Source organism: Pezoporus occidentalis, unplaced genomic scaffold, assembly GCF_034315485.1.
Source record: "Pezoporus occidentalis ecotype Australia unplaced genomic scaffold, CSIRO_AGI_Poc_V1 ctg11, whole genome shotgun sequence".
NCBI classification, from domain to species: Eukaryota; Metazoa; Chordata; class Aves; order Psittaciformes; family Psittacidae; genus Pezoporus; species Pezoporus occidentalis.
The window spans coordinates 9,318,210-9,342,413 of NW_026912886.1; the positions used below are offsets into that span (position 1 = coordinate 9,318,210).

The 24,204-nt window shown below is 42.5% G+C and overlaps 1 protein-coding gene across 3 annotated transcripts in view; it reads right to left on the reverse strand.

Moving 5' to 3' along the window:
- Positions 1 to 682: 682 nt before the first annotated feature.
- Positions 683 to 24,204, reverse strand: part of CEMIP (cell migration inducing hyaluronidase 1) — a 111,941-nt gene continuing 88,419 nt past the window's right edge. For 2 of the 3 annotated variants that reach the window (XM_062630100.1, XM_062630110.1), the window contains exons 15-29: positions 22,576 to 22,645; positions 21,582 to 21,710; positions 20,919 to 21,004; positions 18,063 to 18,194; positions 16,098 to 16,133; positions 15,853 to 16,008; positions 14,155 to 14,335; positions 12,207 to 12,422; positions 11,105 to 11,316; positions 10,465 to 10,650; positions 9,573 to 9,777; positions 8,657 to 8,743; positions 8,181 to 8,338; positions 5,209 to 5,309; positions 683 to 4,278 (exon numbers count right to left, since the gene is read on the reverse strand). In XM_062630100.1, the coding sequence (XP_062486084.1) occupies positions 4,151 to 4,278; positions 5,209 to 5,309; positions 8,181 to 8,338; positions 8,657 to 8,743; positions 9,573 to 9,777; positions 10,465 to 10,650; positions 11,105 to 11,316; positions 12,207 to 12,422; positions 14,155 to 14,335; positions 15,853 to 16,008; positions 16,098 to 16,133; positions 18,063 to 18,194; positions 20,919 to 21,004; positions 21,582 to 21,710; positions 22,576 to 22,645 (2,083 nt within the window). In that variant the 3' untranslated portion in view covers positions 683 to 4,150. The remainder of the gene's footprint in view (positions 4,279 to 5,208; positions 5,310 to 8,180; positions 8,339 to 8,656; positions 8,744 to 9,572; positions 9,778 to 10,464; positions 10,651 to 11,104; positions 11,317 to 12,206; positions 12,423 to 14,154; positions 14,336 to 15,852; positions 16,009 to 16,097; positions 16,134 to 18,062; positions 18,195 to 20,918; positions 21,005 to 21,581; positions 21,711 to 22,575; positions 22,646 to 24,204) is intronic. The other variant, XM_062630120.1, reaches the window with a different exon arrangement.

A 24,204-nucleotide genomic window follows, 5' to 3' on the forward strand; every position in this document is an offset into this window, starting at 1 on the left:
GTTATCTCCTCTAATGTGCTAACTCCTATTTTGACACCCGATTAAAAACCAGATCCTTGGATGTTGGAAACGCTGATTCTGCCACCAAAAAATCCCATTCGAGTTTTGGAGCCTCCAGAAAGTTTCGTAATGGAGCCTGCCCGGCTGGCACCATCCGGGGGTGGAAAATAAACAAAGTCACACTTGACTCAACAGTGAGATTCTCAGAAGCTTTAAAAGCTGCCCGCTACAAAAAATGTGTACATGTTTTATCTATTATTTCCATATATATTTTTATTCCATTTTCACCCTATATAATTTTTTTTTTGTGAATAGGGGAACAATATATATTTTAATATATATTATATATATATATTTTTAATATACTATAGCCCCCACCTGCCCCAAACACAGCCCTTTCCCATGTCTGCCCACTGCAGTATCCCCTTTCCTGCTCCCATCTCCTTCCCTTCCCCTCTCCCTGTCTCGGATCCTGCAAGTGTGACTGGGAAGGCCTGCCATGTGCTGTGGTTTCTGCAGACAGGCCAGCAAGTGCACACAGTTGGGGTTTGGGCTCTTGGATTTTGCCTTTTGCAATAAGCAGGAAGTTGTGTGTTTCCCAGATGCTGTACTAAGTCCTGTGTGTGCATCCAGTAAACACCATTTCAACGTACAGAGACACAAAAGAGACAAGAGACAAAAATAAAATTAGAAATTTGCATTGAATATTTATTTTGATAAACATTGTGTACTCCAAACAACTACGTGTTATTTCAGTTGTAAGCCACAATCTGTTGGAACCCATGTCCCAAGAGCTCTTGTCATCACAACCCAGACAGTCAATGCATTACCACGGTCTGCGGACATAGAGAGCTTCCAAGTGCAAAGCAGATTATCAGAAAAGACATATTGCCGACCTCCTTAACAACCCGGACAAAGCTAAACTCCAGTAAAAATGCTTCATATGTCTGCAATTTAGTTGTCTTAGTGCCATTGTAATAAATTAATAGAAAATATATCTTTTTTTTTTCATTGGAAAGTCTATAAGAAAATGTACAAACTTCTAACTCCGAAAAAGGACCAGCTGTTTCGGCGACAGGTAAAACAAGCATTCAAACAGAGGCAAAACCCCCAAACATCCAAACAAACAAATAGACAAACAAACAAAATGCAAACACCCCCCACACACACACACACACTCTACCAATGGCAATTGCGTAGGCAAACACAGAAACATCTGCAGTAATAAAAACATACAAAGAGGGGAACTGCAGCTTGTGCAGGGACTGTACAAGGTGTACAGAGGACAAGCAGTCAGGTGATTTACTAGTCAAAATGTGTGTGTGCAATTTCTAGAACAGTCAAAGATTAAAAAGTAATCCTATGGCACAAAACTATTGCTGACTGGTGATGGTGGTAGGCTTCATTCTGTCTTCAGAGCAACACATTGACTTCATCCCACAAAGGCCAACGGAAGTCCTTTGCACTTCCCAGCCGTGGCTGCCCCACTATGATGCTCTATTGTCCCTCATGCTCACAGACTGCAGTGATCCCGTACTCCGTATTCACAGCGTAAGACCCACCTTAGCTCCAACAGGCCCCATGTGACAAGATTTGCATGATAGAACAAGCTACTTAAAAGTTTTCTTCTTTGAATGAGATTTTTTTTTTTTAGGAAAGAAAAATAAAAAAGTTTTTCCTAGAGCCAAGTCTTATGATTTCACCCTGAGAATACCCAAAATAGTAAAATCAGACGCTACCCTTCACGAAGACAGCATGCTCACAGGAGCTGAAGAAACCTGCCTAGGGAATAGACCCACCTGGTATAATCTTCCCAGGGAATTAACATGCTTATAGGGAGCAGGAGAAGAGAAACGGCTGATGGCCCGGTGAAGCAGGACACCACAGAGGGCAAGCCCTACCCTAGGTGTCGTACAAAGCCATATCCCAACCCAGGTACATTCTGACCCTGGCTTTCCTGCCCACCCACCATTTTTTTCAAGGGCTCATGAAAGGAATACTCCTGCTTTGGTCCATCTTTTGGGAGCAAGCGTGTTCCACTAACACCGGCGCAATGGTACCAACAGAATTGCCTAAAGACAGTAAGGAGGTTTAGACAACCCAAATTAACGTACTCAAGGAACTCGAGTTTAGTCTATTTGCTTGCATTCAGGAGCCTGGCTCTGTTTGCCTTTGGAAGAAAAAACAACGTGCTTTACTTGACTTTTACAAGTGTTGCCCATTCATTCTGGAAACAGCACAAATGCTTGAAGAGCCTTCATGAACAGACTCTTGTTGAGAATTAAGGGAGGGAAAGCTTGGCTCTTCTTCTAAATACAACACACATGACATTCAGTGGGTTCAGAACGACTACAGAATAAGGCTGAAAAGAACATTTCCAGTTTCAAAACCCAGGAGAGGCTTGAGGGGAATGTAACCTACAATACTATATCAATTTTGCTCAGGGCTGCTTTGCCTTTCAGAGCAATTGATCCAAACCAGGTTTACAGATTGCAAACCTGCTGAGCCTTTGGAATGACACAAAATCCTTGTTCTTTCATGCTAGCTGCAAGATAATATTTTGGATACTGTGGGAAAAAGGCAACTTAATTACATGAATTAATTAAACCACAGCGAAATGAAGTAACCATCAGCAACTAGAATGAATTTTGTACCAATGGGGACAGGCAGAGACCAAGTGGGAAAACAAACCCAGATATTACTGGCAAAACTGATATTCTGTGTGCTCTGAAAAGCTCGTCATCCTGTCTTTTACCCCCACCCTTGGATTCCTTACAATAGCCACAGCCCTCAGAGACGCCTTCATGGCATTTCTGAGCCACAGACAGAAATATCACTGAACACCAGAAGCGCTTACAATGTTTTACAAAATAATATGTAAATTCGTAGCTTCAACAGATGTCCCCATGGGAGTTCTGATTCAGGCTAATCAGCCTTCATTATCCAGATACTGCTCTGAAGAAGGGGGAAACGATGTACAAACATCTAACTAGTGTATGGGGGTTCCCACTCTGATTCTTCAGCTGCCTGGTAAGACCTCTGCCATCTTCCATCCAGATATCTCGTAACCCTTCCAGCAGGACCAAGACACTCATGCCCATAAGCCTAAGGACAGGATCGGAAAGCAGAGTGGTCTGATCCTATTCCCTCTGGCCTCCCTGGAAAAGTGAGGGTTGCTCACCCTATCTGAGGCTAATAAAGTAAGTCCCAGTGTTCCCAATTAAAAACTGGAAGCCTTGAACAGGATGGCTTTGACTAGATACCACAAACACTCCAGACTGATCCTGAACATTATTATATGTAGGGAAAATATGGGAAAAGATGAGAAAATACCTGTGCGAATTGACTTTGATTGCCTGCTGCTTGTTGAAGGAAAACATCTTATTTGAGCAACCACTATTAAAAACCTTGATCCATAGGAGAAATATGATTATCTGAGCAAGCAGAAATATGTGGTTTCATCGGTTTCCACTGGCATGTTTTACCCGCCCCTCTCTCATCTCTTCCCCAACTATGTGCCATGGGTTAGCATGTTCAATACAGATCCCAAAAAGTGTGATCAAACATCACAGAAGCTTTAGGATAAATTCTTACTGTCCAGTTACGTTTCCCAGCATCTAAGTAATAATTCAAATATACTCTTTCTATCTTAGATTTTCAACCAACCTTTAAATTGGCATTGGGTGTTTGCGAGCAGCTAGCTACACTAGCTAGCACTAGTTACACTAGGAAAAAAAAGTGTTTGGACAACTTAGAGGCTGGTAAAAGCAACAATCCTTGATGGCCTTCAGACCTAGAACTCCCCTTTCGAGAGGCAGCACATAAATTAATCTGTCACAGGGGTGCTGACAAAACCAGTACCTTGTAAACCAGGTCAAACCTTGCTTAGTAACGCAAGAGTCAACACGGCATCAGTGAGCAAGTCAACCGGCGAGGAGCTGGTGATCACAGAACGTACATTGATCACAGAGGAAGGCTTGTCTGTCACATGTGGCCACTCTAGCTACAGTAAGGTTTCATTTTGAACAGCAACAACAACAACAACAAAACGTTACACCTCTGGAGCAGGCTGGCGAGGTGCCTGCGGCGAGCAGTCAGTAGTCCATCCCACGGGGCAGTGCTGGCAGCCAGAAGGCAGAGCAGTGTGTCCTCATAATTTCATTTTCTTCACCACAGGAATTGGCAGTGCTTGATAGATTTTAGCCGAGTCCTCACTAGTGACCAGCTTCACCCATACTGGGCGGAAGCTGCCTTTGAAGCCGACAAAAGCCATTTTTTCTGCAAATCAGAGCAAATAGATTAGGAATGTGCCAGGGCTGCACCAGAAAACCACCTGAGTGTATGGCTACAGCCGATAGCTGGATGGGAGCGCGTGCACGGGAGCATAGAAGCGCACACGAACCTTGCCACTTATACCTTCTCCAGGTATTATACTTTCCTAATGAAGCTTAATTAAAATTTTATTTACATGTTATATGCTTCCCTTTATTAACAATGTGTGGTACATAGCAAAAGAGAAAGAGAGCACAAAAAAACCCTTCCTAGCAAGCAGCTTGAGCTATCTGTTGAAGGTGTCATTATTGGCAGGGTGGTTATACTCAAAACCTGCTTGGGAAAGGTTAGCGGATGATAAGGGCCAGGACAACAGGCAAGACCTATGTTAGCAAGTAAAACACACACACACAGAAGAGGACAGCGTGCCAAAAGCTCACAGGTCAGAGCTGATCAGAGCCACATAAACATAAAGCATTATTTAGTGCAATATGTGATGCTTTGAAATTGCTATGCTTTGTGCCATCAAGTCAGAATTTTTTTTCAAGAGAAAACTAGCTAAAAATAAGTTCGGACAAGTGAAAAATCGTGTTTGGGGGCATTTAGGAGGAAAACAGTCCAATATTCCTATTATTAAAATGCCTTTTTATTTAAAATAAATCTGGAAAATCAAACACCTGAATTCTTTACTTATAAGAACAACTGCCAGCCAGAGCACTTTTTCCATCTACAGCATTAAACTGAGCGCTGTTATCCAAAGCGGCAGTGGGTACAACCTTACCGAATAAATAAATGACTGGTCCCAGGATGTTTGAGCACATGCTGATAGAAACAAGCAAGGCAAAGTTTAGAAGCAGAAAAGAGGTCCCTTTGCTGGAACCGTGGGAGGGGAACAGATCAAAGGGGTTTAGAACTGCAGTTTTGAAAAGTGGTTACCTTTTAATCTAAACCCCTCTTCTGCTCCAAGTTTTTCCAGTACTTTAGTCCATGGTCCTCTTGAAATGAATCTTCCTTTAGATGTCACCAGCACGATGGAGCTGAAAGAAACAAAGCCATTTATAAACAAATGAAGAGTCACAACACATTCCTTGGTTGTCTGCCTTGAGCACCGGTAACTCCTGCCTGTGTGACTCAAAGACACCCACAAACTACAGTGGCTTCTGCTTTAATAGCTTTTGACAATGCTTTCCAACAGTTTAGTCATATAAACCCATCAGAAAGCAGAAAGAATTGCTTTTTTTTTTTTTAAAAAAAAAGAAAAAAAATCCCAGTTTTCTAGAATTATTTAAATGTTTCCAACCAGCAATTCCATCCCCTTTGCTCAGAAATGAACATGCTCTCCCTCAGATGCTCTTAGTAAGTCTCAAGTAACCTCTTGTTCTTTCAGCAGCAGCAGATTAAACGTGAAGAAATTAACTTTTCCTTCATTTTCATTGGGATTTTGCTTACAAATTTTATTATTTTTATTATTTTATTATTATTACTACTACTATCTATTACTGCCTTACTTGCATGTACTGTATTTCACCTCAAAATTCTTGGGGTTCTCTACAAATACCAAGTGATAAACGAAAACCAGAAGGTAGTGCGTCAAGCTAATGCAAATCTGTAATTGCTTGGGTGAGACTTAGTAACTGCCTAAGCTTAATTCTAGCAGGATAGGATAAAACCCCAAATTAAAAATGAAGAGATCATCCTGTAGTGAGACTTTTTTGGTGGGAGCACAAGATACTCAGTGAAGTTAAGCTCATTACTTCCAACAAAATACATAAACGCCTCCAGTGAGTAGTTCAAAGGCCATGGAGGAAGAGCTCCACTCCAGTGAGTGCAGTAGAAGTTTTGATGTTAAGTGCAGTTAAGTCATCTTTGTTCACGTCCTAGTTAAAGCTGCATGACAGTTACTGAGCAAACACTTGCTTAGCTGAATTATTTCGTTCCACCTTGCAGGGTTTCCATAAGCAAAACTTCCCTGACTCAAATGGCATTTGCAGTCTTACAGAATGAGAGCCTTGCTGGGTCTGCTTTCCAGCTTCACAGTGGACACAAGTCACTACATTTAATTAGGCAAGACCTCCTGCAGTGCTCAAGCCCTGAGCACAGCAGTTACCTCTTAACACCTCAGCTGGAACTAGAACTGTTCAGGGATAAATAGCAACGGGTGGCAGCAGAGGAAGAAGAGAAGCAAAAGAGTTAAGAGTCACCAGGACTTTTCCTAGAATAAACCTGAGGTGTTAAAATGCTCCCATGCTTACAAGAGCTACAGATTGGTTTTGACTACTTTGCAAATGCTGATTCCTTCAGTTCACTAAAATCATTGCTTTCTGTTAAGCCTTTCCTGCTATGGAAGTTTAAAATAAATTCACCAGATGTTTTGGGGTTTTATCCCTGAGAAGCTCTTCAGAATAATTGATTTATTAAAAAACAAAAAAAGGAATTTGGCCCACAGAGGGCTGCTTAAATGACTGAACAGGCTTGTCCTTGCAAGAAAAACCTTGCATCCCCAAATCCATACATCTGAAAGTTGCTTTAGCAGTCTCTTCACAGGAGGCTGGTAAGGCTGGTGGGGCCCCCTTCCCCTCTGTTAGCACCACCTCCATACAGTCCATGCTCTGCATGGCACTGGGAAAGGTGACAAGAGGCTGCTGATTGTACAGTCCTCCACATCTGAATCCAAACAACACTTTCATCCAGCAAATGGAAAAAAGACCTTTTATGGCTGTAGCTTAAGCTCATCCTTGGTCAAATTGGAAACGCCTGCAGGGATTGGTCTGGGTGAAAGAAGTCTTTTGGTGAAGAAGAACAGCTGAGTGAGACCTGAGAGGTGCTGATCATGTTGGGTCAATTTCCCGTCCTAATCCTAATCTTGTTCTAACACTAATTCAAAGAAGACAATGGGGCTCAGAAAGACTTGAATACACCTAAACACTAATTACAATTCAATCTTCTACAGTAAGAAAGAAGACAGGGTCTGGATTTAGCCAGGATTGAGATGGGATTTTTGCAAAGGGGAGGTTGGTTTCTCTGAAAAGCCCTTTGATATTTTTTATGAAAGAAAAGTGAGCAACTACCATGCTTTCCTGCAGTAGCTACTCAGTGTGGGTTTTGCGATCTTCAGAATTATTTGAGACAGTGTGTCCACCTGCATGGCACTATGCTGAAGCTTCTCCAGGCCTCTAAAATAAATACCAGAGCAATATCCTTCTGCCCACAGCTATTTCAGATAATTCATCAACAAAGCAATCATACTGGTATTACATGTTATGTATAAAACCAGATTTAATAACAATGAAATGTATTCATTTCCCAACAGCGCTCCACAAACAAATACAAGAACAACCCCTTTGGTTAAATGGTTTTTGATGTTGTTCTCATTCCAGCACATGAAGCCGCTGTCCTCCAGGATGAAGGAACATGTGTTGGCTACTTACCACCCACTTGCAAAACTCTGTATTTCTGGCTCCTCAGAAGTAAAGAATAAAAGCATCCAGCCCTTAGCTCTGGGCAGGGAACATGTGCGACGAGGGATGTATTTTATTAGTGGAATTTTCTGTGATTTGAGAGAGCATGCAGGCAATAGAAATATGTAAACTGTCCACATCTGTCCCAATGAGCACTTGGTGAATTTAAGTCTGCAGTTTGTTTATAACCCACAACATAAATGTAGGTCTGCAGTTTATTAATCAAACGTAGCTCTGTGGTTTATCTAGGCTTGATCAGTTCCTAAATCACAGATCCTGCTGCCTGATTGTCTTCCTCACATTTGGACTCTATTGGAGTTGGCAGGTACAAAAGGACATTGTTAGTCCAGTCAGTCTGGCCCATGTTGGGTGACAAAAAATAGGAGAAAGATGAGTGTTGTACAGCATTCTTGTACATTGCACCTTAGTAACACCAGGTTATTTACTCACTGATCTTTGATGTTGTTGACATAATTTTCTATCTGTGCTGGGATTCCTTGTAGAATTGAGTTTTTGACTGTTACTCGATCAACAACTTTTCCATGATGCCCATCAATCACAACCAGTTGGATACCTTCATCAGTGAGGAAAAACCTGACACCGTCAACCTGTGCAGGGGAAAAGATATTCCTGATCTATCATAGTTACACAATTACAAACAACCACCTGCAAGAAACAGTGATAGACTTGAGTCACTCGACTGCCCTTTATATCAAAGGGCAGAATTCCAGAGCTTTGAGGTCAAGCTGTCCTGCATTTTTAATAGCAAGGGGAAGTTACAGCCATACCTGGTCTTTTGCAAAATACAAAGCAGAAGTGATCTGAATCTAACTATCCATGGTGACTTGGTAAGCAGGTTTTCCATAACAATGAAGCAAGTATCTTAGAACTTTGTCCCATATAGTTCACGAAGAGGACCTGCTCACCTCAATGTATGCAAAGTCATCCTTTAGGTGGAAGTACTGTTTCTTATAAGTTTCTATTTTTACTTCTAGTAGGTGGTCCTTAGTCTTCTGTTTACAAAAAAAAAAAGAGAGAAAAGAGTTTTTCTGGTGAGGATGTCCATTACTGTCCATTACCTGAACGTTGCATTTCACAAAGCATTTTAAACCCTGAAATTCAATCAACAAGAAAGCTACATAATAAGCCCTGACTTGCCAAATTACATTGCTAATGAGACTGGGCACCACAGTAACCTCTCTGCTCATCCTGTCATCATTTAAATTGTTTTACCAAGTGGCAGTCTGTAAGTGATTCTCACTTTTCAGAGCTGACACATAACTCTCTGAGGCTTTGCTCTACATTTCTGCTCCAAGGGTGACAAGTGAAAGAAAAAGAACCCAAACCAGATAAATATCGCCCTCCCTCCCCCAGAACCAAACTGCACTGGATATAAGAAACACTGTTGTGCATTATATGAACGAGACACTCAGCTATGCTGTCCGCTCTCTGACACTGCTGTTCTTATAGCTTGGAGGAACTGGAGGCCAGGCAAGGAACCTTGTTTCAATCCAGAATCACATTCCCTGGACCAACCTGTCTTCCAGCTCATCACTTTTGACCCTGTGCTTTTAAACACAGCACATCACAACAGAGACCCAAAAGACTAAGTATCCAGCTCCAACCAAAGTCTTGGGTGGTTCTGTCCTTTGACGACCTGTGCTGTCTGCACATGCAAGAATCTGTTTCATACTCTTTCACATGCCTGAACCATTTCAGAAAATTAGCCATAGGTTATCCTGAACCTGGTACAAAGTCCTTCTACGTCTGTGGGCACAATATGTGCCAGAACTACAGATTTACACTGGCAATAATTCTGCGATAAGAAATCAACTCCTTTACCAGCTGTGCACTAGACAGCTTCTTAGGCATTGGCACTTCCACTATTGGTGTCTCAATGTACTTCGGATAGGCCATGGCTTCACAGTCGCTGATGCCAGCCGTCTTTGGGATCACAGCTTTGATCCTTATTCGTTCACAGCCCTTGACAGAGCAGAAAGCAAATTTCTCCTTCTCATTTTGAGATTTAAGTTTCAGAAAGAGCAGCCTGCAGGTAGGAGAGAGAAGATAGAAGCATCCTTGAGACTTCTGTTCAAAAATTACCAGCTCCCAATTTTGGTGACTCCTTACTAATGTCCTGCAATAATGTGCATTGCAAACCCTCAGTGCCAACATCCACATTTTATAGTTCTCAACATACCACATGCAAGTAAAAGGGGACATACATCTCAGAAACGGTCTGAGGAGGTCAGGGAACTCAAGACAGAAATGACACCTGAACTCCCCTTGTAATGATACATTTATGTAGAAGTAAGTGCTTTGTATTTTAGGTCTGTCTTCCTTTCCTGTCATTTTAATTCTTTAAAAGAAAATAACAGGCTTCACACTGTTAGGCTCCGTGCACCCCTGTCATGGTGTTTATAAACCATTGCTGTTCAAAACAGAAAGGGTTGGGTGTATCTCCAGCTTGGTTTCATGGTCTGCACTTTGCTTTTGTCTTCTTTTTCTAATTCTTTTTTACTCAGCAAAGCGTTTCCCACGGTAACTGGCACTGCAGCACAGGCTGTGAATGACTGGCAGCCATGTGAGTCCCAGGAAAATTAAGCACTGGTCACATTCCCAGAAAGACTTTCTGGTTTTGTTGTGCTCCCTGTTAATGGCATTAGACAAATAGCTCATGATTCCAGCAGCTTTGCCATAGCAGTGTGCACATTGGCAAGGCCTGCTCCCTTACCCAGTGTCCTCATCCCAATAGTAATATCCTTTGTTAGGGTATCTGTGCTCCAGTTTCTCCATTTGAGAGGTTCTGTAGAAGGTTCCAGTTTTGTATGTTTTCTTCAAGAGACGATTGTGGATGTCTGAGAGAATGGAAAACGTTGTCCCTTTAGGATAGCAAAACCCTACTTGGATCCAGTCGTTCCTAAAAATAGCAAAGACCCACATTATAACAAGTCAACACATGACTATTATTTTCCTGAGCATGCTAGAAGCCAAACTACATAATTCATTCTGAAATGTAACTTAATTTTTTTCCTGGCCAGTTAAAATTGTAATGGTTTGGGATGAATCTATGCAACATAAATTAGACATAGCAGCCATGGGTTGGATCTGCCTCTGACTCCTACACCTGTGACTTCCATGCACCAGGAATGAATTAGCTCTAGGCTTCTAAAAATGAACCATGTTATCTTGCAGGGCTTCCCAGGGGAGGAAACAAGAATCTGAGATGTCAAATGGAAAGATGGTGAACTCAATGGACTTCCTGGAACAAGCATGTTCATTCTGGAAGAGTTCATGAGGTGATAACCTCACCCATTAAAAATGTGCAGTTACATTACTGGGCTGGAATGTTGGAATTCGGTCAGATCACTCACTTGTTGAAGTTGATGAGCCATATGGCCAGCTCTTCAGGGGCTGTCTTGTCCCAGTGGATGGTGTAGCCTTTCCTCAGAGTTATAACTGGCTGATACTGCTGGTAATGAGTGCTTTTACTTAAAGCCCCTTCCAAGTAGAGTGGGTGATTGTGGTAGTCATTTTTAATTATTTTCATTTTCAGGTTGGCTGGTTTGTAGGCTTGGATGTATATCTAGGTGAAAAAACACATCACCAAGGCTTTAATGAACTGCAGCAAAGCATTAAAGGCGCAGCCACTCCGTAGATGTGAACTGGTGCAAAGCCTGCAGCTTCAGCAGTGACTTGTATGCCATACACTTATATTCAGTTTTTTAGGCTCCCTTTTCATCAAAGCAAACTGTTTTCAGAAAAACAAGAAGGATCTTTTCCTCATCCACTGAGTTGCAGAGTGCGGGCCAGTCAAAGAGGCCTGCAGTAAGTATTTCAGTGTTAGTGGCAACCCTCAGCAGCGGGACAGTATCTGCCTCAGACATCTGACTTCTGCTAAACAAAGACCCTTCTGTCTGGATTTCAGAAGCATGAAAACCAGCTCAGTGGTTAGAAATCGGCTTTAGTGGCACTACAGAGGGAAAAAAACCAACAGTTGCAACACCCAAGACAAAAACAGGCACTACTCAGAGGAAAGCGAGGATTCTCAAGGCAGCAGCATTCGGAGCCCGTGCGGTAGGAAGAACGGTTTGGTGGTTACACAACAGGATGAAAGATCATGACAGCCAAAGTCTAATTTTGACTGCTCAGCACATTTCCCATCACATTGTGGGTAACACTTCCCTCCTTAAATCAAGGAAAAATAACTAGCCGACAGCCCATAGATTTATGAATATTAATCTGTTAATGCTCACGGAGCTCTTAAGGGAGTTCAGGCAGAAGTTGTTAGAGCTGTTAGCAGTCAAGGACAAAGCATCTGAAAATTTACCACAGTATCCTCATGTTCAAAACCACCTGCACAGACAAACAAACACTGAGCACCCTGAAGAAAGGCCGTTTCTAAAGGTTAAGCTTTACAGTGCCAAGAAATTTAAAATAAAGGGATAACAATACTTGCAAGATAAGCAGCTTTACCTGCGCAAAGTGTCCACTGCAGATGGAACCTCTCCAGTCGGGTACGTCAATGCAGTCAGGGTGCTTGATTAACCAGTTATCTTCTTTTATCAGATACGAGCCTGGATACTCTGATACAGAGCCATCCACATCATGAAAAACTGATGTTTTATCACCATCCATATCCAGATCATTGAACCAGGGGCCGGGTTCTCCAAAGAAGACCCTTGAGGTAATCTAAACAAAACAGTGAAACGCATTTACATCTCCACAAAGGAATTCATCACTTAGAGTACACAGCAAAGGGTGGTTATGGTCACTAGAGTGGCTCAAAGGACCCTTTTTCTGACTTTATTTGGCACTGAAAAGTAGCTTGGACAAGAAATAGTGTTGGGTTTCGATGTCAATTTGTGCATGAAGAAATCTGTGTATGCACTAACATCGCCACTCTTTAAATGGCCACAGATTCTGGATGCTCAGCTTTGACACATTGTAGGCTTGATGTTCAATGGCTCAACCCCATGACTCCAGATAAAGCTGGGGTTGTAAGTCTTCTGAGATAGCACTTATGTGGTAATAAAACTACGAAATTCTGAAACTGACCATCCAAAGATGGAAGCACCAAAATCATTTTCTACTGAGCTGAGCTGATCTTGTTACTTGGCTGGAACACCAGTGCCATTTGGTACAGGCATATTAGGATTGTCTCTGCCTGCATGCTGCCTCTTTGTTAAGCCTTAAGTCTGTGTAGAGCTGGGTCACACACTTAAAAGGTGTGTTTGATGGGTCAGACAGAGCAGACACAGGCTTCCCTTCTGACTATGTGGGACAGGGTGAAATAAACAGGATTTCAGCCTCAGCTAAGAGGTTTGTTTTAAAATTCTGGAGGAAGGTTCAGGAAAGGGGATGATTTCACTAGAGCCACTTCACATTGTCTCCCAATATCTGTTTAGGTTTCTAAAGCCACACAAACCCACACTGATTCTGGGAATAATCAGTACCCTCCCATGGGAAATGGCTGCTCAAGCAACTTCTGAGTGATATTTTTATCCAGCGTAAATAAATGTCATGTCACCAGCCTGCCTGGTGCAATGTGAGAGAAGAACCAATCAAAACTTCTAGGGGAATTTTGCCTTTCCCATCCCGTTTGGCACAGGGATTGCTAGTCAGCACTTTTCCTGACATCCAAGCAAGTCTGCTAATTTTTTTTAAAGTTAGGCAGCCCAAATCATTTCAGGCCCAACCACATGTATTTATTTATTTGTTTGCAATGTTGGCAGTTGGATTTAACAGCTGCTAGAGGTGAACCTCAGCAAACCAGTTAGGACATATCTGTGCAATCAAATACAAAAATAACTCAAAAGCACAGACCCCGGGACAGGTTCAGACCAGCACCCAGAAGTTCATATTGTAATTCAAAGTTTGGCAGACCCTTTTTGGCTGGGCTCTGCTCTCATTTATGTCTGCAGAACTAGAGTCCATGGAATTACCCTGGTGTGCAGGGCTGCAGAATTACTCTGTATCTGCTCAATTTCACTGGCTGTTTCCAAAAATCAGTATTTTCTGCTTCTAGGTGAGTTAGACCTTCCATAAGAGACTTCATTGTGTTGTTGCTTTAATATTATACTGCTGTTGAAAATAAAGGTTCAGATTCTTCTCCCTGTTTCACAGTTTCTGAGACATACAGAAATGGAAATTATTTTCACTTAAATGTCATTATTATTTTGTTTGAAACTGATGCCTGTTTCTGGTTTACTGCAAACCTGTCAGAGAATTGGATTTTTCCTGTTATTTCATCCATCCAATATTGTCTTTCTTAGCTGTGCCCTCTTTGTTAAACTTCTGCTAAAGACAAGAAGAAACCTTTTGAAGATCTCGTGTTTCCTCCTAAAGGCTGCTACTACCTTTTTTGCCCACAACCCCATTTCCAAGCCAAGGGGAAAAGGCCTTTCTGAGAAGGATAACTCACAGGGACATCTTCAAAATGAATGTCGGTGACGTTGTTGTTGGGGCAGCTCTGCCAGGCATTGTTGAGGCGGAAGGCCAGGGCGCTGGTGTGCCGGCCATCCAGGGCAGCGAATTTGCGGAACGTGCAGTTCTGGACATTGATGGGTCCATCGTAGAACTGAATCCCTCGAATGGGAAAATCTCTAAAACATATTTGGAGGAGACAGAGAGACATGGTCATGACACAATAGCACAAGGATAAGAATGTATTCTAGACATGTACAGTCCCACAGCACTTGTTTCTCAGCTGCTTTCATTTTTCGCATCCCTTAGGATGACTCCTGAGTTCATGTTTTGGAAGAGGAGGGATTTCCCTCCTTTTTAGGTCTGTAAAGTCCTCTTATCCTTGCAAGTTCAGCTCCAGTTTTCTCATGTCTGAACAGATCATCTTTATTTGTTCTCTGCTTCTCCAGGGAAGGAACTTAAAGCAGTGCCAAAGCATTGACCTAAAAATGAATAAAGTCATGTCTGCTATCAGAAATGAGTTCTGCAGCAGTGAAACCTGAAACTCATCAGAGCCGCTCAGACTCCTTGGGTTGAGTAATGGCAGGGCTAAATGAAGTCCCATCACATCTTTCAAAGGAACTTGGAGAGAAACAGTGCAGCTCAGCTGCAATAAAAAATAGATTTGAAAAGAAGAAAAGGTCTTACAATCTATAGGGTTGAAAAGAGGTGAAGGGGCAGACTAATGACCCTTTATTAACAGCCTTTTCTGTTATCATCTGCAAAGTAAAGAGAACACAATTTTTCACACTAAGTGAATGAGATGCTTAAACTCCTTAAAAGGCTAAGATAAGATGTTTCACATTTCACTCATGATAAATAAATGTCATCCCTTCCTCACTTGAATGTCTTCCCTTAGACAAGACCCATTCTCTCCTTTTCGTTTGTTCTGTCTCTCTGAGTTTCTATACACAACACCCAAGATGAGATACATAAAGGATATTAGAAGCAGAGCTGTAGCAGATGGGGTTTTCATTATTACTGTAGTTGATAATAAGCCTGCTGTATCATTGACAAGCAAAGCTGAGGCATATAATACATCAGGAAAAAAAAACAGCATAGCTGGTTGCTCACTTTAAGGCTGCTGTTAGGATAACTGTGTTCTTAGGAATAACAATAAAACATTATTGCAACCCAATCCGTAGGACTAAGCTCTAGGAAGAGGCCACACACACAGTTCACTGGCCATTTCAAGACTGTTTAACAAAGGCATCAAATTCCTGTAAGCACAGCAGCAATAGTAACAGCAGCTCTGAGGACATTTGTGACCACATCTGGGGCAGTTCAAACCCAGAGAAGGGCTTCTATGAGCCTTCCTGGCAGCTGGCTTGCCTGGAGACTGCCACATTGCTCAACCGCTGCTGACCACATATACAGAAGTGCCCAGCTAGCACACAGTCTTTTTTCTGCTTTCTCAACTCTGTTTTTAAAGGAGAGGGGGAAGGAAAGAGGAGTCTGATGCTGTCTTGGCAGCCTGCAAGTATGTACCTGCCAGCAGCAGCTGCACAGTGAGGATTTTGGGGATCAGGAGACATGAAACCAAATCCTTTCTGTGTAATGGTTATTAAACTGAACAGCACTGAAGAAACCACATTGGGCTGGAGCTTGCACTGACAGTGGGAATAGTGAGTGCTTTGATGTGCTGAGCTGAACTTACGGGCCAATGGGCAGGGTCCTTCCTCTGTGATCCAGACCTCCAGGTCCCCAGATTTCGTTATCCATCGTCTCAGTGCCCAGGTTTCCACTCTCACCAACAAACAGGCTGTTCTTGATTTCTTGCTTTGAGCCGTCATCATGAGGAAAAGTCCCACCACTGTGAAGGAAGGGTTGGAGGTGAAGGGGGTGCTCACATCATCCCACCAACCATGCCCCAGGCTGCAGCACATCCTGCACCACACTTACCTCGCCAAGGTCAGGCCAATGCCATTGTCAGCAAACCTGCAAAGAGAAGAGAGATGCTTCAGAAGAGGTTTGGGTTTGGTTTGGTTTATCATGTCAAACTGAAATAGCTAAAGCAATGAGGTAGAGGACAGCAGGGTTGAATTACTGAGCAGTGCTCATGGGGGAACTCAGGCTTTTCCAGGTTTGTTCTCTGGTTGTGGAAGATCTCTTTTGGCACTTCTTGCGGTATATGCAGATCACATGAAGCAGCAGACGTGTACCTGATTGCTGCTGAGGTTAAGCCAGAGATTACTAGGCATAGCTTACTTGTCTCATAAAGCTTTTTCCCTGTGTCTAATGACCATGCTCTTTTCACTCTTAGGTAAAATATCATGCTTACCTCTCACACCAGCTAGCTTTTATTATTTAATAGTGCTTTGCCTTACACACACTTCTGGTTCCCATGTTCACGTATCACATACTGCTTCCATATAAAAAAACTTTACAAGGGGAACTGTTAGAAAAACAGGGAGTTTGGCTTCTCTTTCATCAACAGGACATAGAGATCAGATCTTACTTATTATAAAAATAATAATAATTAGAAAAAAAGATTAAAATGTTTTTCTATTTTGCTGAAATTCCAAGCTTTTAGATGAGATAAATCACAACTGTTGGTCCATGACTCCTGCTTATAGGAAGCGTACAATTAATAGGATAGTTTGTCATTCTTGATGGTATCTTCACATCGGTGACACGTCTAACTCTGATCCGCAAACCGGAGACTGCAGCAGAGCAAACCCAGCTTTGGCCGGCTTCTGTCTGTAGGTGGCAGCCCTTCCCACGGTATCGCCTCCCCTTGCCTTTTCCAGCCGCAACGGCACACACCGTAGTTCATATACTGCCCGCCACATTAATATTTGGTTTGCTAATGTAATACATAAGTCTTTGTAGCAATAGGAATGGAAGCTCCTGTGGCTATAAAGACAATTACAGTTTGATGATGCTTCCTGGAATTCACATACACTTACAGGTTTCCTGCTGGAAACTGATAAAGTACTAGGTCTTTTAGCAATCTCCACATACTGCATTTGTCCCATGAGCAGTGTAAATGTCTTAATGACATGAGTGTGATCTGTAAGGCAACACTTGCTGGCCATTCAGTGGGCTAGATACTTCTGGTTCATAAGTTCATAAAAAGCACAAACTGTATTACTCAGTATTGTATTTCTGACTGTTCTGCTATAGCCTCATACTTGCCAACCCGACCGGTTGCTAGAGCCAACTATGCTGCTGGTTGCTTTAAAAGGTTTGGGTCACTCGAAGGTAAGGCAGCTATGGCCAGGAACTGGACACCAGATAACGGCATGACAGCTATTTCTACTACAGTTACCACAATATGCCTCGTAAAGTAGCTTTTTCCTTTTCCTCCTTCTTCATTGAGGTTGATACCAAGAGCCTGGCTCAGCAAAAGAAACTGTAGAAGATCATCTGCTTTCAAGTGGAAAACAAATATCTGCTCTGACCAGTGCAGGAAATGGCTTTCAAAGAGCACAACAGGCACTTGCCCAGACTCTCCCTTGCTGCTGTGATGCACAGTTTTATGTCTGCTTTGTCAGTACTTGCTTATTCAGCATAAGAGTAAGCCACATAAAACCAGAAGGTGATGGATTTTGCTGCTTTCTTTTCAAAGCACCTCGTTTCCCTGTATAAAAAATAGGTTTTATTTTTAGTTATTTTTATCTGTGTGTATGTGACTATTTTTAAATGCTGATCAGCATCACACGGAGAAACAATCTGGGGGTTCTTTAGTTGAGACAAAGCAGGTTTTGTTTGTGTAAAATAATGCCTGTGTTTATTTAACGTTTCATCTGTATTTCAATCTTAGCCATATGAAAGGTGCAAAGTGATACAAATAGCTTGAACCACAGCTATGCTCATCATAAACACCAGGCTGAACTCTCAGAGTTGAAATAAGGCAAAACTCACTGGCAGTTGTCCAGCCACACATCTCCACCCCGCAGCCAGGCCCCGTGATCCTGGTTCTTGTAGGCAATAAAGCGCTCAATTATTGCAGGTTCCCTGGGCTTCAAAGGATCGGCATCTTTGTGGGGGCTGTATCTGTAACCAGAAGGAGAGAAGAAGGGTTGGAAAGGGAAGGGGGCCTTGCTCGGTGCACGGCCCCACTAAACATCTGGTTTATGCTAACTCTGCAGCAGCTCTGGGACAACAGTCCATCCAAGTAGCATGTCTAGTTCAGCAGTGATGGCCAGACCCGTCTGCCAAGGGAAGAACAGTCCAGGCAAGGCAGTTGTAAAGACCCACTCCAAGTTTCCTTTCACCTTTCCATTATTGTATTGCTGATATATTGCTGAAAGCATGGAAAGTTTATTACTGCTCCCAAAAGTCTAAGATATTTTTTTTTTAATCCCTGTTATCCTTTAGCATATTCCTGTTATTTAGAAAAATATCCTTTTGTTTTCCCTTTTGAGCATTCTTATCTCCTAACCTTGGCTGTACTGTGGCAATGAATACCACTGCCAAATTTTCCTTGCAGTGGAAAGGAATTCAAACATCAGGAGCATATGTCCTTTACTATTCCCACTATACATTACCCAGGACACACGTACAAGATTTATTAACTCTGAAGCTCCCAAGTATGATGAAATATTGTCCTGATACAGGAAAAAAAGAAGACACCAGTGGAAACCACAGCAATGTGTGCCCTCAGATGCTGCCTGTCAGCCACTGCTTGGGCCACAGGATCTGAGCAAGGGTCTGGCTCACTGTGGTGATGCTGAGGTCAGGTATCTGAGCTCAGCACATCCTGAGGCACAGCTCTCCCTTTTGCTGCTGGAGGAGCATCTTCGATCATACTACATGGCTTAGAAAACCTGACAGATGAACATCCAACTCAGTGCCAGAAACGGATGGTCCAGAGATTAAAATTCATGCCTCACCAATGAGTAGCAAGGCCAAGCTGTCAGATCACTAACAGATATTCAACAGCACTTTGCTTTGCTTAATAAGCCATCATATCAATCTAAAACTGAGCATCAGGCTGATAGTGTTCCAGTAAATGAATATTGCTTTGGCAGTTTCATCACTGTGAATTTGCTTTCAGAGAAAGATTTAGTATCAGCCCTTGTGAATTCCCCAGACATTGTTAAATACAGATTTTGAGATGGATTCCAGTTTCATTCACATCCATGTATAACTGGAGGAAAACTACAGGGAACAGAATTTGACTCAGACATTTAATGCAGAATGCAGAATACTCTCCAACTCTGTTCAACCGACCTCCAAGTTTGCCCCAGCCAGTCCAGCTGTAATAATTTATTTGATCTTTCAGTCTTGATACATGAAAAGTGGAAAATGACATAAATAATCTAAGGTGCAACTTGTGCTGGTTGGCAATCCCTGAGCATAAACATGACTGCATTATGAATTGCTTGGCTTCCCAGGGTCATTCCTGCCCTTGTATGGCAGGGGACAAATTGCCTTTTGTAATCACTCACTGTGCCTGTGGCAGCAGGCAGTTTCCCAAGCTATATGGAAAACCAGCATCAGGCTCCCAAGAGAATTTGGAGGTATTTGCAGAGCAGACTGATCTTAATAAGTTAATTTTTAGCGGTTGCTTTTATCATTGAATTAACAATTTCAATTAATTGAGCATTAAAATAATGTAAATAATAGTCACTTTTGAACACCTTTTAGCTTCAGCTACTAGGCAGGGCACTGGGGTGATGCTGATCATGGGATAACCGATATCTGAGGTGCTGACTGGGTTCCCATGGGGAGGAGGACCGATCCCACCCCTGCAGTGCTTGCTCAGTGCATGACTAAAGCAATCTGGGTAACCCACACCCCAGAGGTGGAAAAGAGGAAAGGAAAAAGCTGCCATTCTTCCCTGCTGAGCAGAGATTTTCAGAGGGTTTTTCTTCCCTACATGGTTTCTTCTGTCAAAAAACCCAGTTGTTGGAAAATGCAGGTTGGGTGCAACTTGAGGTTATTGGTCTGCCAGAAAGAAAACGATGAAATTTGAGAATATTTAAGTCCTTTTCTCTCGCTGGAATTGGCAACTAAGTTAAAAGCCAGAGACAACCTTTAATGAGATAAAAGGATGCAAGTGCAATCCTTATGCTATTACACTTGCCTGCAAGAAGCCCCCTGCTTCCATCAGCCTCCTCAATAGGATCAGCTTCAGAGAAAGAGGGGGGATTCCCAGAAACCACCAGACCATGGTAGGTGTGCCGATATGATACATTCTATAGAGAGGCTTCCAGTATTTCTAAAGAACTCCATGATGCCACAGAGAGGCTGTGCACAGCACAAGGGATAAAGCATCACTCTGTGTTTTTAGCTATTACTATTACTACAGTGGCAGATTTGGAACGAAACAGAAATTTGAACTCAAAGTATGAGCTGCATTACATAAGCACTCCCTGTTCAAGCAGGTTCTGAAACAATGAAGAAAATCAACAGCATTCCCAGGAAATACTTTAATTTCTTATTCCTAGAAGTTCTTGCAGCAAGTTCTGTCCCACTGGGGCAAAAATTAGCTGAACACCCTAGAGCAGATGTATCATCCATGCCAGCTCAGCTAGAGCTAAAGAGGAAGGACAAACAGGAAGCATGTGGATGCTGCGGGTTCCTTAGGAATGGGAATAGAGAAAATGAAGTTTGGTAAATCTAAATGAAGACCTTTCCTCAATAAAAGCCACTCCAGAGGCATTGCCATGATTCTTGTCAGCTTTCTCTGGGGCAATTTCACAGCTTTCAGTCAGTGCTATAGAGAAACCTTTTCCAAACCAAAAGGTTTGTTTCCTGTGCAAAACACTTTACCTTCCAGAAATCAGAGTCAGGATAGGTCTCTTATCCTTGGCGGAGGCAGGAGTAGTTTTAACGCCGTTATCGATGATCATTCCAGCCTAAAAGAGAAATGCAATATTACAGTATATTTATATATTCTACAGTTCTTTCCATCTCCAGGCTCTACCTCCAATTGTTCTAAGCTGAAGTAACTCTCATGAGCCTAATAACTGCTTCTGCAGCCTAAAGCACCCCACAACACTACAACACAGCCCCACTACATGGCATGCTATGGGTAAATAAGTAAAGTGAAGGCAATTAGACACAGTGGCCTGTATTTATCCCTCCAGAAGCTGTTCAGTTAATTGCTAACATTGGCAGTTGAGGTCTACAATTAGACAAGCTGCCAATAGATGCTCCTGGAGGCACTATTTTAGGAGTGTAGAAGCAGAGGAGCAGCCTGAGCAGGGCGAAGAACCTCTCTGAATGCCCAAGAGTCAAGTGAAGCAGGTGCTGGCCAACTCTGAGAGCTCCTGTGCCAGCACACAAGCTGCTTTATCTGCAGACACAAACAAGCCTGCAGTAACTTTCAGTGAAACAGAAAGCACAGGCATTAATCGCTTGCAGACCCAAAGAGCCGAAGTGAGAAGATGGTGTTTATTTCGAGGGCAGCGTTCCCATTGCGTGCAGACTCACCCGGTAGTTGGAATGCGCACGGTTGTTGAAGAATTTCCCCATCGGCATGTGCTCCGAGTAGCCGGGGGAATACATGCCCGCTGATGGCCCTGTTGGCACATGGTGCAGAACAAACCAAAAGCCTGTTTCCTGAGAAAGAAAATGGACATCTGAGACTTTGCTTGAGCTTCTTTGCTGGTCTACATTAGCCCAAGGAATTGTCAGTAAAGCCATAAGATGTAAGCTAGAAGATTTCAGGACAAATCACAGCTAGCAGCATTGACCTGTGTGACTATATGCAGCAGTGTTTGACACGCATGTACATTCACATTCACAGTCTCATATCTCCAAGGGGCCTTAAGTTAAGCTTTGACATCTATATCGAAGCTATAAGCAAGAATTTGAAATACTTAACACACACACACACACACACACACACACACACACACACACACTGATATCCTCCTATCACTTAAAAATCAGACAATTTTTATTCAGTTGCCTAAAAATGTGTCTAGGAGCCCGAATCCAGGTATTCAGGTTTGGAAGTTTGGGGAAAATCATATCTCTTTGTTTAAGGCTTATTTAGCTTGTTTATTTGTCTTAGTAGGAAAATAAAGGCTCCTGATGTGACCAAGAATTCCTGTGGAATTGGCATTGGTGCTGATTGAAATTTCAGGGCACCATTACTGTACTGCCATCAGCAGAATCATTGCCAAAGACTTCACTGGGACTCCACAGTCACATTTATTTCATTTATTCAGGCTGCACCCTGTGCAAAGGCTGGGAACTTTTGTTAAAGTCATCCAGCTCTAGAAACAGCAAGTGACAAGAAGTGTGGAGTGAAAAGAGAAGTGTTGTTTTTCACTGGGGGCACCAGCCACGTTAATATCTGTCTCAATTGAGCCGCATTTCAAAAATGCCTGTGTCACAGAAGCAGGTTTTATTCCAGCAAGAGCCTTGCAGGGCTGTAACCAGTTTGGGTTGTTCCCAAATAAAAAACTTCTGCACTCACTTCAGATCCGGCGGCTGCACAGTTTATCAGGTTGTTGTGTGGGTTGGCTATCCAGAAGGTGGATACAGCACTGCAGGTCAGGAAAACAAAACATAACATAAAGATGACACTCTGAGCACACACCAGAGTCATTGATCAACTCTGCCAGTACAGGGCAGATACCTCCACAGATAAGAGTTCCTGTCTAGGGGCCAAAGGGAATGTTGTTTTTCCTTTCTCTTCTCATACCACGTGTCCTCTGCAGTTTGACAGAGAGCATGGCCTTATCTTTTAAAACCCTGAGCATTAAATGAGGAATTTCAACTGCAATTCCAAGCCTGCTATGAAGCTGTCAGATGTCAATCATGTTTTATGATAAGGTAAATATGTTGCACAAGTCACAGAAAGGAACTTTGCCCCCAAATAAGCCCTCAGAAACTCATTTAATCAAAAGACCCAACAAATTGCCTCTTAAGGGCTTTCCAAGTGCACCCCAGTACCTGACTTTTCCATGAGCTGCTGTGATTCATTAACTTTATTTGCCACCCTCCTATGCATTGCTTTTAGGACAAAAGGACTCAGTTTGTCTAATGCACATAAAAGACTCTTAATGGAAAGATTCCCATCAAGGAGGAAAGATCAATCCATCACTGTCCATCCTGTGACATACAGTATTTATTAACCAACAGGCACATAACTCTGGGAGGAGAATAGCCAGCACTTACAACCAGCAGACTGGCTCCCTGAATGTCCTGAGTGAGATTCGTCCTCCTGTAGGGGCTGAACTGATGGAACCCGTATGTCTACTTTAACTTTGCTATGAAGGACTTCATGGGGGCTTTAGGCCAAACTGATTTTGCTGACCTAAGATGAAGTTCTGTTTGTGCGATTTTATCATGAAAACATAGCTTTTTTTTTTTTTTTTTTGTATTTTTGGCATGCAACTGGCCTAGAAAGAAACATTTTGAGATTATTGAGATTACTCTGACTGTGTAGGCAAGGGCACGGACATTATATTTCCACAATGACCTGTCATTCAGCCCAGTCTTGCTCCCCAGAGCCATGTGGATTGAGCAGGTTACTGTGTCATTTGGCACAGTCCTATTGTCTTAATTTCTGCCAGTGGCTTCCTTCCTGCCTCTTCCAAGCTGACGGAGCCGCAGCTGCTGCTCATCCATCATCCCTGCACTGGGTGCCTTGGCTGCTGCCCCACGGTTAGCATTAGTGTACTCATGCACTTGCATGACCTCAGTGCAAAACAAGCTATTTTTCTGATTAGACCTCAAATTCCTTTAAATAGCAAAACATGGCAGATCAAAGTACTGTAAGATCTTTTCATTAGACCTCTGCCTATCATTCATTTTTCATATAACAGTCTTCAATGATGACACAAAATATGTCCCTCTGACTATTAAATGAATTATCAGTGGAAAATGAGCACAATGGCTGATCAACTCTTATTTTATGAATGGAGACATTAAGTGTGATTTATAAACATGCACAGATGTGAAAAAGAGCATTGCATGAATTCATCTCTTTCGCTTGCCAAACTGCAAAGCTAAAAATATGTTTCTTTGGACAAAACTCCAGTTTGTTCTGAGGACAGAAGGGTGATACTGATACAGGTTCAGCAGATTGAGAGTATTTCCA